We start from the raw sequence: 15,019 nt of genomic DNA on the forward strand, positions 1-15,019 counted from the left end.
GCGCACCGCTAGGGGGTGCGCCATTGCTAATCCTCCCCCCACTAAAATCCCCAATCCCCTTTCCCCCAATCGATCACATCTCTCTCAGCCCCCCACCCACTGCGCCGACCCACTGCGCCGCCGCCGCTGCCCCGACCCACTGCGCCGCAGCCGCCCACGCGCCCCCGCCGCCTCCCTCTCCCCATCCTCCCCTTCCTCCCCCTCCGACCCACCCCGACGCGTCTCCGTCTCCACGCCGTCGAGCACCGAAGTAGGCCCCGACCCACCTTGACGAACCGGACCTCCGCCATGCCACCTCCTCCCTCCCTCCGCCTCGCCCCCTCCGCCGCGCGGATCCCTCGCCGCAGGCCGCTCCCCACAATCCAGGCCGCCGCCCGGACTCAAGTCTGCAGCCTCTCCTCCTCAAGATGAAGAAGAGGTATGAATCCATCTTCCCATTCTCTTCTTCCCTTTCTAGTTTTCTTCTTCGTCTCCCGCATCTCATGCGTGCGTGTGTGCAGTTTGTGCAGGCAGATTGCGCCCATCTAATCTGGTTGTTTTGGGTGAAGAAACGGGGCCGTGGATTAGCTACTGCGGGTTCAATTTATTTGGATTTGGTTCCCCTGTTGCCATGGTGACCTCTTCTCTCGCCTCTCTCCCCTTCTGATCAAGTTTTTATCAGAGAGTATGGGACAAGAATCACATATTTTCATCAGAAGAAAGGAACACTGCTTGTATTTTTGTAGGCATGTAGATCTGTCAAATAAAAAGTGGAGTTACTGAATCGATTGTTCAGTTTATACTGTTGACATATTTACTGCAATACCCATGCTTCATCTGCAGCAGCTAAACGTATGTGAGCAGATAAGTTTTAACTATGCATGATAGAAGCAAAATCTGCACGAACTCGCAGCCGACACAATCTCTCAAATAGAGAAATTTTGCGGATTAGCTGGCCATCTCCCTGACAGTACCTACAGAAAGTGCACACCAGCTCCACCATAACTCGGTGGTCTCAATCTGCTCTAACCCTCCAGACCTGTTGCTCAATTAGAAAGACCGATTTAACTTCATTCTTTGCATCCCAAGAAGATAAGTATCTGTTAAGATTTGTACCTAGTTGTAACCCTCATAACCTAACACCTATAGAAACAAAAACAAACAAATTAGCTGTGGAAGTATTGAAATTTGGTACAAACTACACATAAATCTTTTTCTTTTGAGGTTAAGGGCTTGTTCCATAATTCCATTGCGTGCACGGGGTATTGGGATAGAGCTTTACTTGACCTTTTATGGGCTGATCAGTAGAGGCCTATAAGCAACTGTTCATTCAATTCTTGCCTTGGAGGCTTTAGAGTGTAGTGCATCTTGTATGTTTTTGAGTATTAGCTGTTAGGAATGCCCATCACGCGGGAGGAAGAACCATGCCACCATCTAATCTGTTGTCGTAAAAATTGTAGTGGATATCCTGCTCTATGTTGTTACTTGCAAGTACTTGCTTGCCAAAGAAGTTGTATAAAATGGTACAGAATTAGCTTTTATCTGATTTACTGAACATCACATGTAAAATGATCAAACCATTTCGCTACTGTTAAAGAGAGACTCTCTAGGTTGATCAAACCATCCCTGAAAGTCTGTCTGTGCTGTCTGGTTGAATTGTGTGGTGAATGAGACTGCTATTGGTTGGTGGTCACTAGTTGTTATTGTTGTTGTGGTTATGTTTGTAGCAGCAGAGAAGTAATAGCAGAGGAGAGGAGCATATTGATGTATGTGCTGATTGGTCATTTTTTTTATATGATGATGAGGAGGAGTATCTTATTTGGCATGACTAGTAATTAACTGGTAGTAACTGATAGTGTGATACCCATCATGCAAACATGCTTTAGGCAGGCTTGGTAGATTTGTCAAGGCTTGTGCTACAGTGGGATGCATATGCAGTGACTTGCATGGGCATGGGCATGGGCTGATAAAGCAGCAAAGGCAAGCAGTAGCAGTAGCAGTAGATGCCAACTTTTGATATGCATGCATGCATTCTTTGCTTGTTTATATTCATTCTTGTAAACTGAACATGCTCATCTATCTATCTATCTATCTATCTATCTATCTATCTATCTATCTATCTACCTGCTTTAGTATGTATGTATGCATTGTATTTTTATTTCCTTTGGAAAGTAAAGTTAATGTGAAAGGAAGAGAGAAAAAGAAAGGGAGGAAGACAGATGCTTCAGTCAGTCTAAGCCCAACCTAATTTGAGTGACAATCACCTGCCTGGATGGCTGGCATGTTGATCCATCAATTGATCACATTGAGAAAGACTTGTAAAGATGATGATCATCTTTTACAGAAAACAATTTCTGTAAACACGTCAGTAACTTTGCTAGTTTGCTGGGTTTTGTCTCCGACCATCGTGTCGTGATGATTTTGCAGGTACCCCAAGAGGCCCTTGAGTTTGCTGGAATGTCGATTAACTTCCGTTCTGGCAAATTCGGGTACTCCATATGTCCTATTTTCAGCAAAGGTCATGCTGAAATTTTTCGTGAATTTTAGCATGACTTCGCTAAAAATAGGACATATGGGGTACTTGCGACTAATGCATGGGCCGGGGTATCTTAGTACTTAAATTAAGTAGGATCAACTGCCTCTTGTGTTATACATATAGAAGTGTGATATGTTTACTGTCTCTTGGTGTATTAGAATTCTCCTTCCCTTTTCTTGATAGGGTATATTATTAGAAGATACCCATATATATCAGTCAACCTAGGGTGCCTCGGCATCGATAAAACCTAAATGATGAAAACTTAACTTAGCATTTAGGGTGCCTCAGCGTCGACAAACCCTAAATTATAAAACCTTGGCTTTTAGGGTGCCTCGGTGTCGATAAAAACCTAAATGATGAAAGCTTAGGCTTTAGGGTGCCTCGGCGTCGACAAACCCTAAATGATAAAAGCTTAGCTTTTAGGATGCCTCGGTGTCGACAAACCCTAAATGATGAGACCATGATCTTGTTCCTTGACAATAACCAACTTTTTGATCAAACTTTTTTCCTATTTAGAGCGAAACATGGCCCACAACGATGAGGCCGGCGGTTCGGGCGGCAAGGCATTCTGGGAGCTGTCCCAGGAGATGGAGGAAGAACCTCACCGCTATGAGGACGCCTCGGAAGACACTGATCCTGACTACACAACCCCTAGTGGAGTCGGGGATGACACCACTGATGGTGCCGCCGAGGATGCCACCACTGATGATGGCAGCGCACGCACAGATGGCAGCCAACCGAAGAGGCAACGGAAGGACCGGCGCCCGAACGTGCTCGGCACCGTCAAGGAGGAATTTACTAAAGTGAACTCCGACGGGGATCCAACGGCGCCCAAAGAATTAGTCAAGGGGTACTCGGTTCAGCTCGGGTGCATTCTCCGGAGCACCGTCTCGATCAACACCGAGAACCTAAGGCATAAGGACCGAGGGAATTTGCGCAACCTCCTCTTCACTAAGCTGCACGAACGATACAAGTTCCCTGCTGACTTTGCAAACACACGCCTCTCAGGGAATAAAGTGAACAGTGCCGCCCTCACGAAGATGAGCACGGCCCTGTCTACTTGGAGAAGCGCGGTGAAGAGAATGATTAACAAAGGTGATAGTTATGAGAAGATCAAGGCGAAAAATCCTTCGATCAGCGAAGATGACTACAAGGAGTTCAAGATCAAGTGCGAGAGCGGCGCATCCGAGGGATCAAGTCAGTGGGGGAAAGAGATGCGGGACTTGAACTTAGGGGTCCACAAACTCGGTCCCGGCGGTTACAGAGTGGCAGAACCTATATGGGACAAGGAGGACGTGGAGCGTGCCGAGCAAGGCCTACCGCCCCGCTTCGAGAAATACCGTGACAAGCAGACCAGGAACTATGCCAGGGCCTGGTACAAGGAGGACCCGGTAACAAAGGAGCTTACCACGGATCCGAAGACCAAGGCGCTTGAGCGTGTTCTGGTAAGGAATACACCCCCGCGTAATTAGCTCCATATGGTTGCATTCTAATTAATGAAGCCAAATTTCTAAATGGTTCACATTCCTTCCGCAGGAGACTGAAAGCAGTAGTGCGGGGTCGTCTCAGAGCTCCCCTTGGGACAACACTCTAAATAGGGCGTTGAACATAATGAAAAACAAGGATAAGCTCAGTATGCTGTCGTCAGCTGGTCGTGTGGCCGGCAAAGGCTTGTCCACAAAATGGTCGTCATACTATAACGCTGGTGGGCGAAAGGAGAAAAAGACCAGCTCGGAAAGCCAGTCGTGCGAGGTGGCGCGGATTCCGGAGATTGTCCAAGAGCAAGTGCAACAACAACTGGGAACGACGCTCACCGCCATTGTGCCTACCTTGATTCAGGGGCTGCAGACGTGGATTGCGGGCGGCCAACAGGGGCCGCCCCCGGTTCCCAGCTTCACGGCCAGCAACTCGCACAACGCGCAGGCGGCGCCATTGGTGTCTCCGGCGGAGGCGGTATTGGTGTCCCTGGCGCCGGCACGGGCATTGGAGCTTAATGCACCCGGGTGTACGCCGGCCGGCACCTCGGCAGCAAGCGGCCCCTCCGTCTGTGCACGCCCGCCGTTGGCGGTGCCTCGACATTAGCCGAGCTCGACGCCATCACGGTAACTAAGCCTCTCGGCCGATGACTTCATCTCCTTGCCTTTGACTGGGCATCCCTGGCGCCCTACATGTTTTCGCAGGGCGCCGCCGACGTTCCATGCACTCTCCTGCACTTCGTGGGCGGCGAGTTGATCGATGTCGCCAAGGGCAGAATCGTTCAACCGGGCAACCCCGTGTTCCACGGTAATCCGATGCCACCCACCGTGTATAGGGTTGAACTGGTTCGGGTGCTGCCAGGCTGCGATGAGTTGCTACCTCCGATTCGACCCGCTGGCACTACAAGAAATATGTCAACTTGTGACCCTCACTATTGGCTGCTGAAAGGTCATAGTTTTTCATTTGCGACCTTTTTGTGACCAAAAACAGAAGGTCAAAAGCTGGCAGTCGTAAACTGAAATTAACGACCTTCTGTAAAAGGTCGTTGGTTCTTCGACCAAAATTTTGGTCACTAGCAGCCTCCCCAGACCACGTAGGATCCAGCATGGCAAGCTGACGTGGATAAGAATCAGCCCGGTCCAGTTCGGTGTTTTACATGGGCCGAGCCCAACAATTCAGCCCATTTAGTACATTTATTTTTGTTAATTTTTGTCAGCTACATGGGCCAAGCCCAACTATCCAGCCCATCAATTTTTATGCACGTTTGGCCTTCCAAGAATATAGGTACTATTTTGTGCAGCACATTTTCTCGTTTACATTCAGCCTTTTTATACAGTCAAATAATAATTCAATCTTGGGAGTTGGTCCAGTACACTTCTCAGCCCATTCACATATATGCGGCCCATATTCATACAAATGATTCTCCTTTTCGATAAATTTTGCAAATAATTTCATAATTCATCACTAAATATGTTTACATCACAGGCCATAAATCCCTACAAAATAGTATCACATGTTCCTATACAAAACTATCAAATCATATGTACAACAAACATAATACAAAAAAAATAGTTCAAAATAAATAAATTTTCTTCCTCTTCCATCTTCCAGAACACACAACACCTGGCATTGGAAGGATCAGCCATTAGAAGCATATAGAATACAAATGGAAACAATCAAAATAAAGAAATGAAAGACACACACTATGAAAATTACGACAACACCAATATTTTTTTACTACCATAACAAACAGAAATGTAATCTGATTGCATAGGACATATGGCATTATCAACAAGACAAAGCAAAATTTATAGTGCCAGCTCATGAAGAAGGCAAAGCATATTTTACAGTGCAGGCTCAGGATGCCACCATGCACACTCCAACAAAAACTAAACGGAGGGCAAGAGAGCAGGACACAACTGTACCTGGAAATGCTGCTAGCCAGCGACAAAAGTAAGTTGGTCGGAGCCAAAGAGGGGTCTGCCAAAGGAGCCAACCATGCCGACGAGGATGAGGTAACCGGTGATCGTCTCCTGGTTCTCCTTGATCTTGCCCTCGAAGTTCTTCCGCTACAGGTTGTCCTGCTGCAGCTCATCCAACACCCCCCAGAAACAAACAATTCAGATCAACAACTGCATAGATCATACCTTGTTTGCTTATCTAGACCAGACACTACTACAGTACTTGTTTGCTTATCTAGACCAGACACTACTACTATTTGTGAATATAGCAAATGTAAAAACAATGTAAATGGTAAACAACACTTGAGAATATAGCAACAGATTAAGAGCGTATTGTTTAGCATCACACAAAGAGTAGCACAATGCTACATGCAACTATTAGGATAAAGTAGAGCTTCTACATTACATAGTCAGATATGAAGGACCAAGCAAACCATTCTGGAAAAGACAAGTTACAGAGCAATCATGTATAGACCATTCTACTGGTAGCAAGGGCATAAAGATAATCACTTAACAAGCAGTACCAACATGAGTAAATCACATAAAGAAGTGCAATCTAATATCCCAGCTGCCAAAACACCATATCAAGATTCCGTACAGACCGAAAAAGAGCATGCGCTGCAGGACATATAAATATACCATGAGCATTATTTCTACAAGTAAAATCCCTGTAAATATTACAAACATGCCACTGGCCGGGTACTAATCAGCCAGAGTAGTGTCATGGCTACCCGAGGAATCACCTAAACACAGCCTCGAAGAGGATGGCCAACGATGCCTGTACTAGATTCACCATGTTGCCTATAATTCCATCAAGACAAATACAATCAGTATCAGGATCAGAGGTTCAGAGCAAGAATAGTGAAGGCGTTTATGCTATAAACGACAAGGAGATGATGCAAACTATAACGAAGTAGGCATAGAGTAACAAAACAGCTCCATTACACTTAAGCTGCTACTACCTGCATATACTAAATGGAACCAGAAGTATGTCGACTACTAGACAGCCATGAATGATGCCCAGGAGTATTGATTTGGAAACAATCAATCCTCCAATAGTGATAAATTTTGGAGTATTAATTCAAAAGATGGCCTATATTACAGTACAGTGCAGTGCGTAAGAAGGAATGAATCCATTTCCACAATCTGAGGAAGAATAAGAAGGAACCAAGCATATGAAGGAGTATTCAGTTTACTCATGCTGCTGCTACAATACAGTACTGCTGCTATAGTACAGTGCTCCAAGAATAATATGATATGTGGACTAATCGGAATAATCTGGTCTAATGTTAGACAAATGTGGACTACCCTACTCCAAGATGCTACTCTAACTATCAGTACTGGAGTATACACTGTTTAGTCTATTGGAGTACAACAATACTCCAAGATGCTAATCCAGTTTCAAACTTGCAAATACAACAAGACAAGAGATGTACCCATTTTACCTTTGATGTTAGATCTTGGGATAACAAAGAGTGCTCCCAGTACAAGAAGCACAACAAGTGAGATGAGAACTAGCAGTACTAGATAGTGTATTAACTGAAGTAGTGTTCTGGACAGCAAAATTGGCTGCAGTCAGGAAAATTTACAAAAATATAAGTATCTTCTGTCTAGAAATGATAGAAATCGAGCCGGAGCTTCCAAAACTACACCAAATTAATTGGGAACATCACTAATCCTCACTGTCAAACTACTCCACCAATGACAAGTACTGGCATGCTTTGTTGTAACTGGATTCACTATTTAGTCACAGGAATACAACACAGTTCAAGAAATACTCCACCAAAGACAAATCATAAATTAAACTACTGCAAGCAAGAAGATATAAGAACAGGAACTACTGCTTGCAAGCAATACTGCTTGCAAGTCCCAACTTAACAACATCTATCATCAATTTAGTTAATCGAAGATGCTAGTCTAACTACTCCATTTTGCAAGATGCCACTGTAACTATCAGTACTGGTGTAATCGAATGTGTTGCAAGATGCTACTCTAACCAGATGCTCCAAGTTGATACTCCAAGATACTGCAAGCAAGTTCATACTCCCACAAGAAGAGAATTCAGACAAGAATCTGTTCCACACACACTGTTCATTCGAGCCTGTGCTCTCTTCAAAACTTGAAACAGTACCACACAGACGTCCAACCAGCGGCAGAGAGGTCAGCCACAGCACAATAGACCTAGAGCTACAACCTGACAGTAACAATAACCGCACAACACAGCCATTCCTCACGCATGTGACTGAAAAAGTAACAGAAATTCGTTTAACGGTGCTCTGGTAGGCGTACCTCTCGCCTAAGCTCCTCATTTGTGTCATTGCCATCTGCCAACTGCTGGTTCGACAATGTGCTCTCTGCAAAACCTGAAACAACACCACACAGACATCCAACCAGCGGCAGAGAGGTCAACCACAGGTACACATCACACCAAACCAATAACGCGAAATCACAAATCTGACCGAGAAACCCAGGGCACCTTTCTCTTTGTCCGAGGCCGGGAGCACCTCCCCTGTCCAGTCCTTGGGCACAAGCGGATCCTGCACAAACACGAATGCACCAAAAAAATAAAAACATCACCGCCTGGGATCGAAGAACGAACAAACTGAGGAGCTGGACGCGAGGGAGAGGGAGAGGGAGAGGTAGGGTTGGCTTACCCGGTGGGCGGAGGCGGGGTTGTCGGGGCGGGGGCGGGGGCGGCGGCACCAGAAGAGGAAGCAGTCAACGAGGAAGGCGTCGAAGAAGGCCACCACCGCCCTCACGAGCGCCTCCGCACACCCGCACATAGAGCTCCTCGAAGGAGAGACTTCGACATGGTGCTTGACGGGCTAGATCTTGGGGATGCGCTTCCGCCGCCGCCCCTTCCCGTGTGCCCGCGCAGCGGCGATCCGCCCTCCCTGCCTAGGGTAGGGGCCGCGCCCGGTTGATCTGGCCGGAGAGGATGAAGGCCCGGAGCGAGGGGAGCGTCGGGGAGAGGAAGGCAGGGGGTTGGGGTGGCGATGCGGTGAGGAAGGGCGCGGGGGAGGCCATAGATGCTGATGGAAGGGCGCGGGGGATGCCATGGATGGGCGTGGGGGTGGCGATGCGGTGAGGAAGGGCTCGCCGGTGGAGCTGATGGGGAGGCGGCGGCGGCGATCTGGAAGGGGAAGGGAGGAGGGGTTTGCAGTGGGGTGGAGACAAGTAGGGGTTTGCGGTGGGGAATGGATGGGTGGATGGATGGATGGATGTGGGATGAGGAGATGGATGGATGGATATGTGCCATGTCATCGATCCATGGCACAAACGTCTCCACCAATCAGAATTAAGCGCATGTAATTGTATTTCTTCTTTAGTTTCTCTTATATATTTTCTCATCAATGTAAAGAATCTATCAAATATTTACTGCAAAATGGCACCATTTCATTTTTCAAAAATAATAGACCATATTTATGTCCAATTAACCAGATGATTGTGTGTTAAAAACTTTTCATCAACCTCCCATCAAATTGACAAATTTTTGCCGATTCAGCAGGAAACGGGTCAAATTTGAACTACCCCCATCGCACAATTTGCTATTTATTTTTTCCAAAAATCATTTCTAGGTACATAAGTATCTATTTAATCAGAGAAACACAAAAAGTTTTCCAAGATTCAACCACTACCTAGGAACGGTCATGCCCGCCGTTTTGACCGCATTTTGAAACGGACATAAAAAATTCAAAAAAATCAAAAAATTTGAAAACCTTCGCATTGTGTCATTATATGTGACCAAGTTACCAGGAGAAATAATAAACTTGTAATACGGTAATTATTTTTAAAAAGTGTTCTCAGAAACGAGCTATCATGCGTGAAGATGCATGGCTTTCAAGCCAAATGATCAATCTTATGGCCACATTCATGGCATAGTTTGTTAAAATGATCTCATATTGTGCACAAGGGTGCATATTGGAATGGCAAACAATGTTGCCTAAGGAAGTTTTCATTTTCTTTGGACGAAAAAACCATTTTCCATTTTTCGAGTGCCCAAAAGGAGGTTTTTTTGTGAAGGACCTCCCAAATAATTGTTGCAAAATTGTAACAAATCAATTTTCTAAAATACTAGGACATATTTGATGCACAATTGACCAAATGGTTGGGTGTAAAAAGTTTTGATCCACCTCTCGTGAAAAAGACAAATTTCCGCCGATTCAGGTGGAAGCGGGTCAAATTTGAACTGTAGCTGCCTTGTAGTTTGCTATTTATTTTTTTCAAAAATCATTTCTAGGTACATAAGTATCTATTTAATCAGAGAAACACCAAAAAAATTCCAAGATTCAACCACTAGCTAGGAACGGTCATTCCCGCCGTTTTGCCCGCATTTTGAAACGGGCATAAAAAATTCAAAAAAAATCAAAAAATTGGAAAACCTTCGCATTGTGTCATTATATGTGGCAAAGTTACCAGGAAAAATAATAAACTTGTAATACGACAATTCTTTAAAAAAAATGTTCTCAGAAATGAGCTATCGTGTGTGAAGATTCATGGCTTTCAACCCAAATGATCAATCTTATGGCCACATTCATGGCATAGTTTGTTCAAATGATCTCATATTGTGCACAAGGGTGCATATTGGAATGGCAAACAATGTTGCCTAAGGAAGTTTTCATTTTCTTTGGACGAAAAAACCATTTTCCATTTTTCGAGTGCCCAAAAGGAGGTTTTTTTGTGAAGGACCTCCCAAATAATTGTTGCAAAATTGTAACAAATCAATTTTCTAAAATACTAGGACATATTTGATGCACAATTGACCAAATGGTTGGGTGTAAAAAGTTTTGATCCACCGCTCGTGAAAAAGACAAATTTCCGCCGATTCACGTGGAAGCGGGTCAAATTTGAACCGTAGCTGCCTTGTAGTTTGCTATTTATTTTTTTCAAAAATCATTTCTAGGTACATAAGTATCTATTTAATCAGAGAAACACCAAAAAAATTCCAAGATTCAACCACTAGCTAGGAACGGTCATTCCCGCCGTTTTGCCCGCATTTTGAAACGGGCATAAAAAATTCAAAAAAAATCAAAAAATTGGAAAACCTTCGCATTGTGTCATTATATGTGGCAAAGTTACCAGGAAAAATAATAAACTTGTAATACGACAATTCTTTAAAAAATGTTCTCAGAAATGAGCTATCATGTGTGAAGATTCATGGCTTTCAACCCAAATGATCAATCTTATGGCCACATTCACGGCATAGTTTGTTCAAATGATCTCATATTGTGCACAAGGGTGCATATTGGAATGGCAAACAATGTTGCCTAAGGAAGTTTTCATTTTCTTTGGACGAAAAAACCATTTTCCATTTTCTGAGTGCCCAAAAGGAGGTTTTTTTGTGAAGGACCTCCCAAATAATTGTTGCAAAATTGGACCAAATCAATTTTCTAAAATACTAGGACATATTTAATGCGCAATTGACAAAATGGTTGGGTGTAAAAAGTTTTGATCCACCTCTCGTGAAAAAGACAAATTTCCGCCGATTCAGCTGGAAGCGGGTCAAATTTGAACTGCGGCTGCCTCATAGTTTGCTATTTATTTTTTCCAAAAATCATTTCTAGTTACATAAGTACCTATTTAACCATAAATACATGGTTTGGTGGCGATACATCGAGGTTTGGGCGGTGGCCGAGGGCCCCAACTCTAGAGCGCGTAAACTCGCATGCCCGCCGCGTGGTCACCGCGTGACCGTGGCGTTGCCATGTGTTCTGGGCGACCTAGGCATGTCTAGTGGGTTGGGCACTCCCCAGGTAGGTGCTAGGAAGAAAATTACAACAAAATATTCTCACGAGGAGACCGATCGATGCTCAAACATGAATTAGCAGCCAAGTGTTTGATTAGCGGTACGGGAAATGTACATGGCTAATGGTCGTGAGTTTTGGCTAAGAATGATCAGTTACTAAGAAGACCGTCTTCACAAATTTTCAGCTCAAAAGGAGGAGCCTAGGTGGTACTTGCTTTGCAAAGTACCACACTGGACATAAATACGAATGTTGAAGCTGGGCTCAAAATAATGAATGGATTGAGCTGGCATTTGGTGGAGGATGGTTATTTGGGCATAGGAAAACACTGTAGAAAATGGATACTATTTGGACATGCCAAAGTGGTACTTCCTTCACAAAGTGTTGTTTTGAACAGAATAGGAAAATGAATATTGTTGAATTATTTTTGAACTAGGCAGGGAAGGTTTTTTACATATTTGACGAAGATATGACCCAAAGAATTTATGAGATTTTTTTGGGAATTTTGGGAATGACAGAAATATAGGTTGCTTCACAACTTGGGGCAAAAAATGCCACATGGACATGACACATAGGCAAAACTGATGAGGTGGCGCCTAGTCATAGCAACCCACCACAATTTACAAGGTTATGACCACCTATATTGGTCGTGATCAGCTAGAAATAAGGCAGCGGACCAGTGCTATCTGCTTTATGACCATTTCATGTAAGGAAATTACGACCTTTCTAACCAAAATGGTCGTTATAGTTTAGGGTTTGGAGCCCCCCGAACAGCTTTTGACCAATTGGTATGAAATGGTCATAGATCTATGACCAATTCTTCCAGGGTCACTGACAGAAGGTCACTAGTTGACATATTTCTTGTAGTGTGGGGCCGACAAAGATGATGTGATGACCCTTAGCGCCTGCGTAAGCTGGCCCCTGCTTTGGCCGAAGAGCCAGATTCGTTTGGGGGCGGGGGACACCACGCCACAGACAACACTGCCAGTCGTGCCGATGCCAAGCCATGGCAAGACCGCCGCAACGCTACCGGACATGCCGGACATCCCTATGGCACAGGATCCGGACATGCATATGGCACAGGATCCGGACGACGACGACAAAGACGACTGTACATTTACCAACGTCGATAAGTACTTGCCGAACATGGGTACGGTGACGAATTCTTCGGGCCTCCTTCTCAAGAACCCAACCCTGAAAAAGACGACCGCGATCTAGCTGGTACTGTGGAGAAACCCAATTGCAACAGGCGTCGTCTGGCGTTTAGTTCTCAGGAGACGCCTCCAGCTGCCGCCTTCACCGAGCCTCAGATAGCCGAGGTGCGGAATATTATCAGCCCCAACACACTCAAGAAGGCGGTCTCTGAGCAGAACTCGATCCCATTACAGCAGATGAGGAAGAAGGGACGGAAACGAAAGAATAACAAGGGCGGTGCGAGCCAGCCGGCACCGAGTACGATCCGTGCTCAGGACGGGCCACCTTCACCTAAGGATATCTCGAGGAGGGTGCATGTGGCGGGTAGGCTGATGCTACCGACCTCAATGCTGCAACCGGTGCTATGCGGAGTCTGCATGACAGTGTTCTTTCTTTGGAGAAGCGGCGTCTCTCCGAGAATGATGTGGCATACCCGGTTTTCGTGGCCAAGGTGCCAGAGGGCAAGGGCTTTGTGGATAGCGCCATCGGGGGTACGATCATCCTGTGGTTTGATGACATCTTCGCTATGTTCAACCTTCATCCGCTGCACTACACCTTCGTTCGACTATTTTTGCTGAATATGGAGATGCGGATCATTAGAGACAAGACCCCGGACATCGTGATAGTCGACCCCTTCTACATGCGTGCCAAGATCTTGTGCAGCGCTAGGGACCGGCAAGTCACGAGTTCATACCTCGAAGGCGTTATTCGGGCAAACCCAGATAAGGATAACTTCCTCGTGCCTTAGTTTCCCGAGTAAGTCATCCCCTCACCGCCCAGTAACATATGATTTCTTAGATTTCGATCGTTCTTTTTTCTAACATTCCGTGTTTTGTGCAGTGACACACATTGCACACTCATCCTCTTAAGCCCGAAATATTCCATGGCCACGTATTTTGAGGCGGACCGTCAGTCGAAGAAAGACTACACAAATATCAAGAAAGTTCTTGATGATGTTCTCCCCGGCTACGCCAGATCTGGAGGCACCTTCAGCAGGCCAGTTCGTAGGTACGGCAAGCACATGTTCACCCACAATACGACGTTCCCCTGCGTCAAGCAGCCGCCTGGCGGTCAGAAGGATGCCTACTACGCCCTCCATCACATGCGGGCGATCGTACGGGACCATAATTACCTTCTGCTACCAAATAATCTCAAAGATTGGGCCGCACGCTTGTCGGCAATCCAGGACGCGGACATCAGACAAGAATTCTTTCGCATCCAGTCAGAGTTTGCGGAAATCATCCATCAAGATGTCCTTCGTACCTCGGGGCAGTTCTATCTCAGATATCAACCGTCCAACAGTGAGATAGAAACAACGCTACAAATGCAGGCTGACAACGCCCGCGATTTCATGACCATCACGAAAGCCGGCGGCTTCATCCACGCTCCGGTCCCTAAGTCGAGTCGAAAGTAGTGATGCTATGTAGTTCTAAAATGTCGATTGGCTCATGTTGTAATATTAAACTTTAATGAACTTGTATGTCTCTTTGGTTTGGACAGTCGTTCAACTTATATGTAATCGATGCTATTTATTAGTAGGACCATGAATCGTGCTATTAATGTGTTGCTTTTCTCTTCCGATCCTTTTGTTGCATACTTATATATTGCTTATGTATTGTCTGTGAATTGCTACTAACGTTTTGTTTGGCTAGTGCAGAGAGATGCCATCGTATGTCGTGTACAAGGGTAAGGTTTCCGGAGTCTACGACGACTGGGAGGAGTGTCGGAGACAGGTTCACCGTTTCAGCGGTAACATTTACAAAGTGTACACCACTAGGGCGGAGGCGGAAGCTAGATACGCGCGCTATCTAGCGGGAGAGAGGAGGGAGCGGAGGAGGAACCGAATGAAGACCAGTTTCATCGCGATGATGCTAATCGTGATGACCGCAACTCTCTTCTATGTGATGGTAGTTTAGATGATCGATATCGACTTGTAATGTGAAGACAAACTCGCTACTCGCAGTCTCGAGACTTGTAATGTTCTAACTTTGTTCGGTCTTTTGAATTCGGAGACTAATATGATGAATTGTATTCGGAGACTAATCTTCTATTGTATTCGATAAATCTGCTGTTTATATGTTGTGCTGTCTATATTCTGTGCAGTAATATGTTTTGTAACCTGTGCAAAT

General features: G+C 45.3%; 1 protein-coding gene across 2 annotated transcripts; it reads right to left on the reverse strand.

Moving 5' to 3' along the window:
- Positions 1-5,400: 5,400 nt before the first annotated feature.
- Positions 5,401-9,155, reverse strand: LOC109763067 (uncharacterized). 2 transcript variants are annotated; one of them, XM_073511253.1, is made up of 7 exons: positions 8,607-9,155; positions 8,429-8,489; positions 8,242-8,315; positions 7,398-7,504; positions 6,695-6,753; positions 5,917-6,086; positions 5,401-5,614 (listed from the first exon to the last, which is right to left on the reverse strand). In XM_073511253.1, the coding sequence occupies exons 1-4, from the start codon at positions 8,733-8,735 to the stop codon at positions 7,406-7,408; spliced, it is 363 nt and encodes a 120-aa protein (XP_073367354.1). In that variant the 5' UTR covers positions 8,736-9,155; the 3' UTR covers positions 5,401-5,614; positions 5,917-6,086; positions 6,695-6,753; positions 7,398-7,405. The 2 variants fall into 2 exon arrangements, with proteins under 2 accessions (XP_073367354.1, XP_073367352.1); XM_073511251.1 differs by having other exon boundaries at positions 8,242-8,362; positions 8,400-8,489.
- Between the last annotated feature and the right edge of the window lie 5,864 nt (positions 9,156-15,019).

The sequence above is a fragment of the Aegilops tauschii genome, chromosome 3 (genome assembly GCF_002575655.3).
Source record: "Aegilops tauschii subsp. strangulata cultivar AL8/78 chromosome 3, Aet v6.0, whole genome shotgun sequence".
Classification (NCBI taxonomy): domain Eukaryota; kingdom Viridiplantae; phylum Streptophyta; class Magnoliopsida; order Poales; family Poaceae; genus Aegilops; species Aegilops tauschii.